The sequence below is a fragment of the Dendrobates tinctorius genome, unplaced genomic scaffold (assembly GCF_039654945.1).
Source record: "Dendrobates tinctorius isolate UK_male_01 unplaced genomic scaffold, ASM3965494v1 ptg000179l, whole genome shotgun sequence".
Classification (NCBI taxonomy): Eukaryota; Metazoa; Chordata; class Amphibia; order Anura; family Dendrobatidae; genus Dendrobates; species Dendrobates tinctorius.
The window spans coordinates 3,005,826-3,021,132 of record NW_027361846.1 but is presented as its reverse complement, the minus strand read 5'-3'; the positions used below and the strand labels follow the sequence as shown (position 1 = coordinate 3,021,132).

The window sequence follows — 15,307 nt, the reverse complement described above, 5'->3', positions numbered from 1 at the left end:
TATGGGATGGAGGATAATTATAATTTGTTATAACTAACCACAGTTAGTTACTATGCCCGGGCAGCGCCAGGCTCTTCAGCTAGTTAGTAATATATCCCATCTGGTTCTTGGGGGCGGGGGCAGCATGGGCCTGTGTGATTTCATATGACAGGGCTGAATGTCAGCCCCAGTCCGGACCTGATGTGGCGTGTAGCAGAGCTCACTTTGTTTTCAGATTTATGTGGACTATTATACTGGTTTTTCCACGGCCACCACCTAACATCCAGGTCACCTGTCTGGCTCCATTCTGCCCCCACACAGCTGGTCACATGACATCACACGCCTGCAGTAGCCAATCCGGACCTTCATGGGGCGCTGATCACATGATGTGCTATCACACCATGGTGAGTGCTGCAGTCACACAGGTGCATACAGGCGTCACAGACATTAACGGCGTACCCACAGTCGGGCTGACCACAGTGGCCTCATAGAGTAGGAGATACAGGTGGTCCGCTGACACCCCTAGGACCTGTATGCCCCTATCACCAGAGGGGGCACTCTGTAGGAGGATCACTTAGTGTCAGAGGTTTATCACACGCTGTAACCATTATTGTGAAAAGTTCTGCAACTTTACGATTCTTCGCCGATTTCATAATCTCTGCTGGCCGTCTGTGAATGGGACCATCCTTGTCCATATCCAGGGTCAGGTCTTTTGATGGTGGATCAATGCAGACAATCTGCTATGAGCAAAACTCCTCAGCACCAATCTCCACAGGCTGAGACCTAACCTGCACAGATACATTGTAACAAACCCCTCAGCTGTGTGGCAAATGCAGCACTCATAGCTTAATAACCATAATCGTCCCCCGCTGAGTCCCGAAACTGTATGCAATGTGTGTCGAGGACTGGAGGCTGCGGTCCATATCACACTGATGTTACTCCAGGAGGACACAAAGGGTTTTGGTGGTGTGAAGATGGCCTCCAGGATGTGCTCAGCTCCATGGTATGAGGCCGCGATTCCTCTAAGGTCCAGTGTCTACAGATCTTCAGAGGGCGCCGGTCACACAGGTCTGTCCTGGTGGGCGGCAGGTGAGTATGAAGATGAACTGAGAGAACCGTTGTGCCCAACAAGGTCAGGCGGATGTAAAATAGTCCAAATTTTGATAGTCCATAAAAATTGACAATGGAAACTTAGCTCCTTACAGAAGATGTTGCCAAGAGCGGTAGTCTTACTGCTGTTCATGCTGACATTTGTCAGGTTTGGCACACAAATTATTATTTTGTGGCAGTCTAACCGTGAGCAAATGTGGCGATGGCGTGAGCCACAGTGTAAAATTGTCATCACACAAGTACAAAGCTCTGGAGATGGCTGGAGCCCATCACTGATACCCTTAACAGATGATGACTCTGGGAGAAATGCTGCTGCCATGATCCAGTAAAAGAGCTCAAACATGAGGGACACAGGATAGCGGCTCCACACAGATGGTCCCGGGAACCACCTGGAGGTCTCCAGAAATCTGCTGCAAAGGATGATGCCCCTCGCTACATTCTCCTTTACATCAGCTGACATGGCCTCTTTCTCCGGAAGAGAGAATGGATACACTGTTCTCTGAGGAGGTTCTGACCCAGCAAGACCCGGACCTGCATAGTCACGTGGGCCATGTGGGGAGTCTCTGCTTCTTGCTTTGAAACCACATCTGCAAAGTGCTGGGGCTGGAATATTGAACATGAAAGAAAGAAAACCGAGAGACAGCAGGAGGTCAAGGAATTGTCTTGATGCTTCTTTGGGACCAGGAGGAACCCTGTTATGAATGGGTCACCGAGGAGGAAAAAAGCAACACAACGCTAAGTCTCAGAAAACCAGAGAGGTTGGTAACTATGCAGACTGCAGAACCCGGATCTTAACACACAACTAGCAGCAGCCGTGAAGCGTGCCTACGGTGGTCCTGGACGCCTCATCACAACCGGAGAACTAAATAAGCCTAAAGTAAGAAAAGAGGAAAACTAACTGCCCCAGAGCAGACCCCAAAGGAAAGACAGCCCCCCACATGTATTGACGGTGAAGCAAGATGAAAACACAAAGGCAGAAAAATAGGCTGAGCAAACGATGGGGCCAAACTAACTTGAAAGGACAGGAAAGGAAAGACACTGTCTGCAATCTGCCAAAAAACCCTACCAAAAATAATGTCCAACGCTTCTGATAACAAAATTAACCCTGAAGTCACTAGACTTCTCCCACTATATCAGCTCTCTGGAATATTCTGAGACAGAGCAAAAAGAGGCCAATCTAATAAAGGACAAAAAGGCAAATTGGCAAATACAGATAAATAAGAGTGGAAATTCAGCACAGCCCAGCCGGGCTGGCTGACCACACAAAAACTGAGTTGACCAACAAGAGCAACTGTGAACATTAGCAAAAAACAAACTTAACTTGAGATGACTGGAGCAGAGCTGAAGTCCAAGACCTGAGAAACAGACTGAATCACCAGCAACAGGATAGGGCGTCGGCTGTCTTATATCCATTCTGATACTCCAGAGATCCAATCACTATCCTCGTCAGGTGGCAGACAATTACCAATTAAACTAACCTCACTACCTCCTGTAACCACCAGAGGGAGAACGGAAGGAGAACTCCCAGCTGGTGGAGCAGAAAATGAGCTCATAACTGAACCCCAGCGGGTAATGACTAGTAGACCCAAGATTACTGGGCCATCCATGATGAGAGAAGCCAAGCAAGAAATGTTCTGACAAACAAGAAATCCCATTTGAAGTGACCCCTTCTTGGTGTGAAAATGTATGACGCCAAGTGACGTAAGGTATAGACTGGGCCAAGGTGAGTCATTGGATGTGGTAGATACTGATTTTTCCAAAGCGTTTGATCCCGTGCCACACAAGAGGCTGGTGCACAGAATGAGAATGCCGGGTCTGGGGGAAAATGTGTGTAAATGGGTCAGTAACTGGCTGAGTGATAGAAAGCAGAGGGGGGTTATAAATGGTATATTCTCTAACTGGGTCGCTGTGACCAGTGGGGACCCCAGGGGTCGGTGTTGGGACCTTTTCTCTTCAACATATTTATTAATGATCTGGTAGAAGGTTTGCACAGTAAAATATCGATATTTGCAGATAATACAAAACGATGTAAAGCCGTCAATACAAGAGAAGATAGTATTCTGCTACAGATGGATCTGGATAAGTTGGGAACTTGGGCCGAAAGGTGGCAGATGGGGTGTAACAATGATAAATGTAAGGTTATACACATGGGAAGAATGAATCAATATCACCATTACACACTGAACAGGAAACCACTGGGTAAATGTGACATGGAGAAGGACTTGGGGATCCTACTTAGTGATAAACTTACCTGGAGCAGCCAGTGCCAGGCAGCGGCTGCCAAGGCAAACAGGATCATGGGGTGCATTAAAAGAGGTCTGGATACACATGATGAGAGCATTATACTGCCTCTGTACAAATCCCTGGTTAGGCCGCACATGGAGGACTGTGTACAGTTTTGGGCACCGGTGCTCAGGAAGGATATAATGGAACTAGAGCGAGTACAAAGGAGGGCAACAAAATTAATAAAGGGGATGGGGAACTACAATACCCAGAGAGATTAGCAAAACTATGATTATTTAGTCTAGAAAAAGACGACTGAAGGGCGATCTAATAACCATGTATAAGTATATAAGGGGACAATGCAAATATCTCTCCGAGGATCTGTTTATGCCAAGGAAGGTGACGGTCACAAGCAGTGGCGGATTATAATGAGGTCAATTTGGGCAGTTGCCCCGGGCCCAGTGGGGTTAAGGGGCCCACAGCCCAGGCCAGTAAATTGCCCCATTATAATCCGCCACCGCACGCCACACGACTGCACCGACCAACCTCTTAGGCTGACAGTTCCGCTCCGCCCCGCCCCTTTCTTCCTCTTGCACAGACAAGACCGTACGTCATGACGTCATGTGACGTACGAGTCCGACGTGCAGAGGACGTTGAAAAGACCGCGAGGTGAGGCACAGTCAGATGCGCAGCCCGCCTCAGTCTTACCTCACTCGGCCATAGAGGATCTGAAGACTGAGGAGAGCTGGCTGCTGCAGTGCTGACAACCTGCTCCTGGCTGTGCTGCTTTCTCGATTCTGCCGGGATCCTCTGAGTCCTCTGCTCCAGGAGGATCCAGGGCAGAAAAACACTTCCTAGGCAATTGCAGACAGGCTGACTGAGTCTGAGACTTGTGACTCATTGCCGGTGACCCGCCGACCTTCATCTCCTGTTATCTCCTGGGCTGTCGCCTCAGCCTGCAATAAAGGGAGTCTGAGGAGAGAGGTACCGTCCATCCCCCAATGCTGACAGGCAGCACAGGGAACGAGAGTGAGTGATCAGTCCTCCTGACTAGTCCTGCCCTGCTGCAGCAGCTGCCTGTGGCAGTGCTCTGTCTGTGCACTGTCTGCTGCCAGCCAGACCTGGTGGCTGCTGAATGACAGAGAGGACTCAGTTTCAGTCTCTCAGACTCATTGAGTGTAAAAAAAAAAAGAATCCTAAGTAATTAAATGATTTGTGAACTCAGGTTGGCTTCAGACTTGCTGATGCCTGCGCAGCATTCTGTGGAGGGCATCCGCAATCCCACCGCAGCTCCACCTGTATCATGGGACGCACGGTGTCTGCAGACAGCTGCGCGTTCCTATTGCCGGCAATGAGTGATTTGTGCGCATGCGGATGCTTGTGCACATATCACACACTCTCGTCCACGCTGAGAATGTGACATGTCGTGTTCTCGAGAGTGTGTGATTTGTGCACAAGCATCCGCATGCGCGCAAATCACTCATTGCCGGCAATAGGAACGCGCAGCTGCCTGCAGACACCGTGCGTCCCATGATACAGATGGGCCTGCGGTTGGCTTGCGGACATCTTGCAGATGCCCTCCACAGAACGCTGTGGAGCGTCTGCAAGTGTGAACCCAGCTTAAAGGCCCCGTTACACGCCGCGATGTTGCTGGAGATCTCATGAACGCGCACATCGCTGAGGAGAAGTCGCTGAAGACTCTCCTGCGATGTTGCGCGCAGAGCTGCGTTCAGTGATCCAGCGATCCTGCGGGCGATTCCGGTAGCTATCTTTATCATGGCACTTCCTCTGCAGAGTTGCCTCTTGGATCGCTATTGCGGTGTCACACGCAGCGATGCGCCAGGTTGCTGGAGTTGATATCGCCAGGATCCCCAACATGCACAGAAACCTGTCAACTCCGACCACCAACTTATCAGGGTTGAAATCGTCCTGTTTCACGCAGCGATGCAATGTCGCTCAAGCCGTGACGCAGGAGCAATGTCGCCAGCGATATCGCTGTGTGTGACGGATCCTTTACGGCCCTTTCACATCTGAATTTTTTTCAGATTCACCACATCTGCTGCCTAACGGCCGCACTTCCGGCGCACTTGTGCCAAGCCCCATGCATTGTCTATAGGGCTTGCGGTCGGGTGCGGTTCTGCCGGATGCGGCAGATCCAGCACTTGCAACAGTGAAGGAAAACTGCTGCTGACCACGTTGTTTTTCACGAACACAAGTGCCGGATCTGCCGCATCTGGCAGAACCGCGCCCGACCGCAAGCCCTATAGACAATGCATGGGGCTTGGCACAAGTGCGCCGGAAGTGCGGCCGTTAGGCTTAACTAAGGCTGCTTTCACATCAGCGTTTAGCTGATGTTTGCGGCCGATCCGGCAGGTGACACCACATGTGCTGGATCGTCCGCCTAACTGGGCAGATCCGGCACTTGCGGACGCGAAAAAAAAACGCTGTAAGCTGTGTTTTATTTTCGCGGCCATAAGTGCCTGATCTGCCGCACCCGACAGAACTGCAATTGCTGCACCAGACCGCAAGCCCCATAGACAACGCATGGGGCTCGCCGCATCTGGGCTGCAAGTCGGCCGTTAGGCGGATGAACTGGCGCCACCTGCTGGAATGGCCACACATAAGCTAAACCGCTGATGTGAAAGGCCCCTTAATCAGTGGAGTGGTGAGGGAGGGTGAGGAGACAATACGGGACAGAGGACTGTCTGTCGTGAAACTACATGGGGCAAATGTACCCCATGTAAACTGTGCCCCCCCTCTTGGATAACACAAAAGCATGTGAAATTGCTGTACATGCTGTATCATGTGCCACTCTTAAGTGGCCATCTTCCTTGGATCATGTATGCATGGAGTCCATACATACATACATACATTAGTCAAGCAAAATATCCACATAGTGGGGCACATTCAGCATGTAGAGGTATTTCACATGTCTATACAAGGATGGAGGGGTAGTGGGTGTGCACGTTGTGTATTTGGTGAGTTTGTAACTTATTATTTGTAAGGTCTTGTGCAGATGTTCAGTATTTGGTCAGTTTGTCCCTCAGTATTTGTAAGGCCTCGTGCACACGCTGAGTATTTGGTGAGTTGTTACCTCAGTATCTGTAAGGCCTCGTGCACACGCTGAGTATTTGGTGAGTTGTTACCTCAGTATTTGTAAGGCCTCGTGCACACGCTGAGTATTTGAGTTGTTACCTCAGTATCTGTAAGGCCTCGTGCACACGCTGAGTATTTGGTGAGTTGTTACCTCAGTATTTGTAAGGCCTCGTGCACACGCTGAGTATTTGGTGAGTTGTTACCTCAGTATCTGTAAGGCCTCGTGCACACACTGAGTATTTGGTGAGTTGTTACCTCAGTATCTGTAAGGCCTCGTGCACACGCTGAGTATTTGGTGAGTTGTTACCTCAGTATCTGTAAGGCCTCGTGCACATGCTGAATATTTGGTGAGTTGTTACCTCAGCATTTGTAAGGCCTCGTGCACACGCTGAGTATTTGGTGAGTTGTTACCTCAGTATCTGTAAGGCCTCGTGCACACGCTGAGTATTTGGTGAGTTGTTACCTCAGTATTTGTAAGGCCTCGTGCACACGCTGAGTATTTGGTGAGTTGTTACCTCAGTATCTGTAAGGCCTCGTGCACATGCTGAGTATTTGGTGAGTTGTTACCTCAGTATTTGTAAGGCCTCGTGCACACGCTGAGTATTTGGTGAGTTGTTACCTCAGTATCTGTAAGGCCTCGTGCACACGCTGAGTATTTGGTGAGTTGTTACCTCAGTATCTGTAAGGCCTCGTGCACACGCTGAGTATTTGGTGAGTTGTTACCTCAGTATCTGTAAGGCCTCGTGCACACGCTGAGTATTTGGTGAGTTGTTACCTCAGTATTTGTAAGGCCTCGTGCACACGCTGAGTATTTGGTGAGTTGTTACCTCAGTATTTGTAAGGCCTCGTGCACACGCTGAGTATTTGGTGAGTTGTTACCTCAGTATTTGTAAGGCCTCGTGCACACGCTAAGTATTTGGTGAGTTGTTACCTCAGTATCTGTAATGCCTCGTGCACACGCTAAGTATTTGGTGAGTTGTTACCTCAGTATCTGTAATGCCTCGTGCACACGCTGAGTATTTGGTGAGTTGTTACCTCAGTATTTGTAAGGCCTCGTGCACACGCTGAGTATTTGGTGAGTTGTTACCTCAGTATTTGTAAGGCCTCGTGCACACGCTGAGTATTTGGTGAGTTGTTACCTCAGTATTTGTAAGGCCTCGTGCACACGCTGAGTATTTGGTGAGTTGTTACCTCAGTATTTGTAAGGCCTCGTGCACACGCTAAGTATTTGGTGAGTTGTTACCTCAGTATTTGTAAGGCCTCGTGCACACGCTAAGTATTTGGTGAGTTGTTACCTCAGTATCTGTAATGCCTCGTGCACACGCTGAGTATTTGGTGAGTTGTTACCTCAGTATTTGTAAGGCCTCGTGCACACGCTGAGTATTTGGTGAGTTGTTACCTCAGTATTTGTAAGGCCTCGTGCACACGCTGAGTATTTGGTGAGTTGTTACCTCAGTATTTGTAAGGCCTCGTGCACACGCTAAGTATTTGGTGAGTTGTTACCTCAGTATTTGTAAGGCCTCGTGCACACGCTAAGTATTTGGTGAGTTGTTACCTCAGTATCTGTAATGCCTCGTGCACACGCTGAGTATTTGGTGAGTTGTTACCTCAGTATCTGTAATGCCTCGTGCACACGCTGAGTATTTGGTGAGTTGTTACCTCAGTATTTGTAAGGCCTCGTGCACACGCTGATGCTGCATTATAAGACGCAGGCTATTATGCCCTGAATGCTCCTGTACACAGAATAAATAACTTGTAAAAATCTAGCGCCCTGTATTCTAACCTGTTACCAGTCCAAAATTCTTGCTTGCACATTGGTCCACCCAGTGTCACGTCACCCACTCAGCTGAGGTCCACGCCCCCAGGACCTACAGTATAACCAGTCCCAGATACAAAAGGTGTATACTGCTGAGCTAATGTTCCCCTTGTATTCCAGACTCTGCAATTCCCTCCTCCACCTGTGACTAGAGAGGCACTGCACCTTCAACTTGGGGTGCAGTACCCCCCTGTGGCGCCTCGCCATAGGGGTGCCACACTTTTGTTAACTGTGCTAATGAGCGCGGCCACAAAACGCATGCCCACAAAATCGCGGGAAATGCACACTGTGTGAGCGTCGCGTATTGTTTTGTGATGTCTATTTTTTTGAGTCTCTCGTTCTTCCACTATCGTTATCCTTTTGGGGTCTTTTATCTACAGGAACTTTTCTCATGACTTGAATAATGAAGGGAAAGGGGTCAGGAGGCAAGACAAAGAACGAAGCTGCTGGATAAAGACAAAGCTAAAGAGGAGCCGAGACCCAGCAACTTTCTAGTAAGTGTATGCTCGTACCACGTACACACACCAAAGCCATTAGGTGTATACAGATATTACAAACTTAGGCCAGTTTCCAATCATGATTTCTGAGCTTCCAAGTGTATCCGTTTCAAATCGGATACACTCGGATCTGAATTCGGCTCCCATGTACCCCTATGGAGATCAGATAGGATGTGTGCCTTTTGGCATCCAATTTTTGCACCATCCGATCCTGTCCGATTTAGTCACAATTTAGTCGTAGCCTGCTGCGATTTGGTGTCCGTGCCTCAAATTGGACAGCATCGGATCCGTGCCGATCCGACCACCGATAAAATGTGAGCCTATGGACATCAGATCAGAGTCTACCTCAGATCTGATGTCGGCTACGTGAGCCCTGCCTGTCCGTGTCCTCCCTGTTCTCCTTCCTCCATCTCCTCTATTCTGCTCCCCCCCCGCTATTCTATTCCGTCACCCCGCTACTCTTCCCTGTTGTATTCCCTATCCTGTCCCGTGTTCTCTCCTCCTGGAGGATACATCACCTTCCCGCCGGCTCCGGGGATGCAACTGTCACCATCAGGGGAGAAGAACCTCCGGTGATGTCACAGGGGCGATCAGCTGACCTGTCATGTCACCAGAGGTCCTTTAGCCTCGATGGAGACTGTGGCATCCCCAGAGTCGGCGGAAGGTGATGTATCCTCCAGGAGGAGAGAACACGGGACAGGATCGGGAATAGAACAGGGAAGAGGATAAAGGAGAGGAGGGAAGAAGATGGAGAGACAGGGACCACAGGATCCACACGGAACCTGCATAGACTCGGATACAGGTGGCTATTTGCCATCTGAATGCAGGGATCCGTGTGGATCTGTGGCTGTTTGTGGGATCTTGCAAAACCTCAGATCCCCACGGACAGCCACAAAATCGTGATGTGAAACTGGCCTTATAGTTCTTGCTTTATTTCTTTTAGGTATTCAATACTCAAGTACATACCATTGTGCGCTTCCTCTGGAAAGTACCAGACAAACCGTAAGTTCTTCCCAAAAAACACACACAGGCTGACGCAGCATCCATGTTTCGTTTACTAAATGATTCCTTCTCTTACACTGTGTCATCCTATGCCCCTAGGTGCACTCTTTACACAAATCGGGTGCTCAGAAAAGAAAAGAGCTACGACAGAGGACTCAACAAATGCACGAAGAGATTTCCAAATTTCCTAAGTTAGAGACTTTCTTTAAAAGGAAATCTACAGAATCTGACGAGCCAAGTCAAATTGATGTAAATAACAACAGCTGTGATAAATATACATCTCCGACTCCATGTCACTCATCTGATGACACAAATTCTTTAATTACATTGCCCCAAATGTAATGGATGAAATTGAGCATGCTCAGGAAGGGGTGGAGGATGTTTCAGAGTGTGCATCAGATATTGGGCTGTGGGGTGAACACATTTCAAAAGAAATGCAAGAATATTGTATTGCTAAAGGAGCTACTTTTTTCCAAAATTCTGAGGCAGACTTGCACAACTCTGCTGTACTTACCACTGGTAACCATCATAGGTACTGTAATAAAAAATGCTTCACACATGGAAACCCCAAAACTAATGAAATTTCATCACGAAATTGGCTATGCTATTCACCATCTCAAGGCAAATTGTTCTGTTTTCTAGCAGGCGTTGTGCATTTACATATGGTTTTAATGATTGGAAACGTGGTGAGGACAGGCTAGTTAGGCATGAATGTAGTGAGATCCACAACCAAGCTGTCCTGTCAGTAGTGAGAAGACAACATCTCGGTTAGACAGTCAGGTGCTTTTGCAAATGGAAAGCGAAAAAATATACTGGCGTAAAGTCTTAAAGAGATCCCTTTCAGTTCTAATGTTCCTTGCTGAAAGAGGGCTTCCTTTTAGGGGGAAAAATGAAACAATTGGTTCTTCTCACAATGGGAACTATCTTGGGTTCACGGAAGTAATGGCGAATGTGGATGAATTCCTAGATGAACATACAAAGCTACATGCAGATAAAGGCAGGGGGCATACATCTTACTTGTCTTCGACTGTGTGTGAGGAACCGATACAGATTTTAGGAACCAATGTCCTCTCACTTATTGTGCAGGAATTGAAGAAAGCTAAATTTTTTTCCACTGTCTGTGGATTCTACACCAGATGTTTCTCCCTGTGACCAACTAACATTTATTGTCCGTTATGTTTTGCCTTCTGGACCTGTTGAAAGATTTTTAGAATTTATTCCTGTTATTGGTCACACTGGCCAACAAATAGCAGAGTTGATTGTTGGTATTCTATCTAAAAATGATATCAATATTAAAGATTGCCGTGGCCAGTCCTATGATAATGCTGCCAATATGAGTGGAAAATACAATGGGGTCCAAACACATGTCAGGAATGTATGTCCTTATGCCACTTTCATTCCTTGTGCGGCCCATTCCCTTAACCTGGTAGGGAAAAATTGTGCTGAAAGTATCCCAGAAATTTTCAGATTTTTCAATGTTTTGGAACACCTTTATGTCTTTTTTTCGTCATCTACTGGGAGATGGAGAGTGCTGGTAGACAAATTAAAACCCCTTGGGCTACCAGTTGTAAAACAGCTTTCTGCCACAAGGTGGTCCGCAAGATATGAGGCAGTTTTGGCTTTGTACAAAGGTTACGAGCCAATATGTCATCTTTTACACAGCATGATTACAGATCCAGACTTCAGTTCATGTAAAAATGAGGCAGAGGCTTTGGGTGAGAAGTTAAGTGAACTTGATTCAACCTTTATTCTCGTGGTATGGCATGCAATTTTGGATCGGTTTCATAAAACCAATTTGTCCCTTCAAGAGGCAGGTTTAAATTTAAATACTGTTGCGGCTTTACTTCAGTCTTTGTTAGACTTTGTCAAGAGTCTGAGAGAAGAGTTTGATAAATATGAAAATGAGGCTGTCAACATTTGTGGCCATAATATGTATAATTCTTCGGTACATCGATTTCGGAAGAGAAATCGTCAGTATGATGATGGTAACTCCGAAGCAATTGTGTTATCCCCAAGGGATAAATTCAAAACTGAAGTTTTTTTTGGTCTCATAGACAATCTAATGAGTGGCCTGTGCCAACGTCTTGGAGCATATTCAGATGTTTGCTCCAAATTTGGCTTTTTGTCTAATTTGTCAAAACTTTCTTCATTGGAGATTAAAGAGGCTGGAAGCAATCTTGTTTGTTCATATCCTGAAGACCTAATGCCTGGTGCAACCGAAACAGAGCTAGTTCAGTTTTCAACATTTTTATCCACCTCCTTTATAAGAGAGAAGACAGGAAAAAACGAATTGTCTGAACTGAATTTGTTCCTACTTCTACACGAACATAATTTAACTCAGACATTTTGTAACACTGAAATTATACTCAGGATATATTTGAGTATGATGGTGTCAAACTGTACTGGCGAAAGGTCTTTTTCCAAACTCAAAAGAATAAAAAATGAGCTAAGGAGCCAAATGGGCCAAGAGCGGTTAAACCACCTTTCTCTTTTAAGCATTGAATGCAAACTTTTGAAAACCCTTGACGTATCCAAAATAATTGATGAATACAGCGCAAAGAAATGCAGGAAAAAATGGTGTTAATTTAGGCTAAAAAAAGGCTTATTGAGGGTTTTACATTCCGATGACACATAAATTAAAAGCGTTATGTTACCCAAAGCAGGAAGAGATGATTATAATGCAGATAGAAATAAGGAGGGAGGGGGAATGTTATCTGTGGGAAAAGCATCCTGATAATATATTTGAATACTGACTTTCATCAGACTTTGTGAATTACTTTTACTTGTATCAAAGACTTTATCTAGTGTTTGGTATATGGTATTTTGTGTACTGTATTACACCATGTTCCAAATTATTATGCAAATGTTCTTTTTCTCTGATTTTCCTAAATGGTCGTTGCAAATGACAGTCAGTAATAACAGTCACTTAATATATACCATCAATGGATTTCATTGACAAAAAAAACCCCCCCTATGACACTGAAAAAGAACACTTGCATAATAATTTGGAACATGGCGTAGTACTGATGTACCTGAAACTAATGGTGCTGTGCTTGATTTTAGATATTTTCAGAGGATACTTGAATATATAGTTTCTTGTAAATGTGTGTGTATAAGTAATATTTATATAAGTTATGCATTTGACACTTTTGTCATTGATATGACTGTATTGTAATAGGAATGTGACAATTTCAATATATTTTCCACTGTTTAAGTTGCACTTTTGATGAGAAACCTGTGAAAATTGTCAATCTTGTTTACAGATTAAAATTGGACTGTTCAATACTATGGCTTAAATTTTTTTATTTTTTTTCTCTTCCTAAATGAAGGGTAAATTAACTAGATCAATGGATGTTTGACAGGTTATAGCTTCACTCAGCAACAATTTTTCTGGAATAATCTATTTCAGGTATATCGTGACCCCCGTCACGTGACGAGGGGGGCCCACAGAGTCTGAACTGCCCCGGGCCCTGGCTACCCTTAATCCACCCCTGGTCACAACGGGGCATTCTCTGCGTCTGGAGGAGAGAAGGTTTCTCCACCAACATAGAAGAGGATTCTTTACTGTTAGGGCAGTGAGAATCTGGAATTCCCTGCCTGAGGAGGTGGTGATTGCGAACTCAGTCGAAGGGTTCAAGAGAGGCCTGGATGTCTTCCTGAAGCGTAACAATATTGTATCTTAGGCCGGGGTCACATTGGCGAGGAATACGGACTAGTGAGAGGCGTTAAAAGCACGCATGACACACGGACAAATGATTCTCTATGGGTTTGCTCCCAACAGCCGTATATTTCTCGGGCGTATTCTACGGTCCGTGCCAATTGCAGCATGCTGGGACTGTCAGCGTACTCCGCCCGTAATACGCCAATGCAAGTCTATGGGTGCACAAAAAATACGGATTACGCACGGACCACACGTGTGACTTGCGAGAAATATGCAGGTCTTTTGGCAGGGGACAGGAAATGGCCCAGTCCATCATCAGGAAGCCTAGACATGCAAATGAGCTCAAAAAGCGCTCCAGACATCCAGGAAGTACGCCTCCACGGAGTACAGCAGCGTCATGGCGCCATATTTCCTCAATGTGGAGACGCTCATTGTACTGGTACAGGAGCAGCCAGAACTCTGGGACCAACGGGATGCCAATTATGCCAACCGGGCAAGAAAGGAGGCGTCATGGAGGCGCATATGTCGCCAGATGTTCCATGACTTTGGTGATCGGCCACATGAGGAGCAGCAGAAACTGAGTAAGTACAAGGCCCAAAAATGATTAAAATTACCTCACAACCAAAAATGCATACAGATTCTGCCCCCCTCCCCTTCCTGTGCTTGTACTTTTTTCCTCAGGAGGCGGGTAGATTTTGATGTGACCCATGGTTTCACACTGCCATAATTTGGCCCAGGCCACAAGCTCCTCATCCTCTTAGCCAACCAAGTTATTAAGTGTAGTTACTTGATACCTGAACTATTCAGACCCTGTGTATCTGGCCTGGATGCCCCAATTATATATGCCACCCTGGGTAGAAAGCACACCCCAGAAGGCCACATGCCTAGACTACTGGTAGCAAATGTGACCGATCAAATATGTGAAATTGAGAATATTTCCTATCACATTGCAGTGGAAGATGTGATGAGACGCTGGCGAAGCATCCACGACCAATACAGGCGGGAACGTCAGCAGCGGTCCAGGAGTGGGGATGTGGGCTACGTAAAAAGAAAATACGTATATTATGACCGCCTCTCCTTCCTCGTCCCAATTCTGGATCTGAGACCGTAAGTACATACCTCACACCACATTACACCGATACTTTACAGGGCCAAAAATATTGATGTATTTTTGCCTCTGTTCTATTTCATAACAACTCAATCCAACCTTACGGATTGAGGAACGGGCTCAGAGACAGAGGCCATAATTGATCCTGTAGGGGATGAGGTGGCTGGCCCATCTCCCCCAACAAGAAGCATGGGTGAAGAGTCATCACACGAGAACCCATTGCCTGCCCAACAAACACCACCACCAGGACCATCTGCTGCTGGGCCATCACCCATACTGGAGGAGCAGGGCAACATGAGCAGCAGTCCAACTGCCCAGATCCGGGGCTCCCCACAGGCTGCTGTAACATCCCGGCGAGGACGAAGAAGGCGGCAGATGGCTGTTCAAGATACCAGGACCAATGTGGACACTGGGGTCCTAAATTACCTATCTAGAGTCAATGCAGATGATGGGGAGGAGGCATACTCACGTAGCCTTGCCCTTTATCTCCGAGCCCTTTCCCGTGAGGTGAGGCTCCGTATTCGAGGATGTTTTCAGATCCTGCTTGATGCAAGCACACCCCCCAATACCCCATTTGAGCTTTTTGAATATCTGGAGAGGTGGCAGCTTTCCCCCAGAAATCTTATGCGCATGAGATCACCCACACAGATGCTTGCTCAAGCAGTGTATGATCATCCTCAAATACGTGGCCCTACAACTCACCCCCTTCCTCCCCCTACCCAACCTTCCCTACAGCAGCAACATAAGTCTGGCTCTAGCCAACCCCACCAATATGGCCACTTTTTCCCACCCAGTTTTGGAGGCTGGTCCCAACC

The 15,307-nt window shown here is 46.9% G+C and overlaps 1 protein-coding gene across 2 annotated transcripts in view; it reads left to right on the top strand.

The window, feature by feature from the left end:
- LOC141054863 (zinc finger MYM-type protein 1-like) overlaps positions 1–13,008 on the top strand; it is a 29,527-nt gene extending 16,519 nt beyond the window's left edge. The window contains exons 2-4 of one of the 2 annotated variants that reach the window (XM_073551743.1): positions 8,605–8,718; positions 9,665–9,723; positions 9,823–13,008. In XM_073551743.1, the coding sequence (XP_073407844.1) occupies positions 11,057–12,307 (1,251 nt within the window). In that variant the 5' untranslated portion in view covers positions 8,605–8,718; positions 9,665–9,723; positions 9,823–11,056 and the 3' untranslated portion in view covers positions 12,308–13,008. Of the gene's footprint in view, positions 1–8,604; positions 8,719–9,508; positions 9,724–9,822 lie in introns of those variants that run through there. The other variant, XM_073551744.1, reaches the window with a different exon arrangement.
- Positions 13,009–15,307: the final 2,299 nt, after the last annotated feature.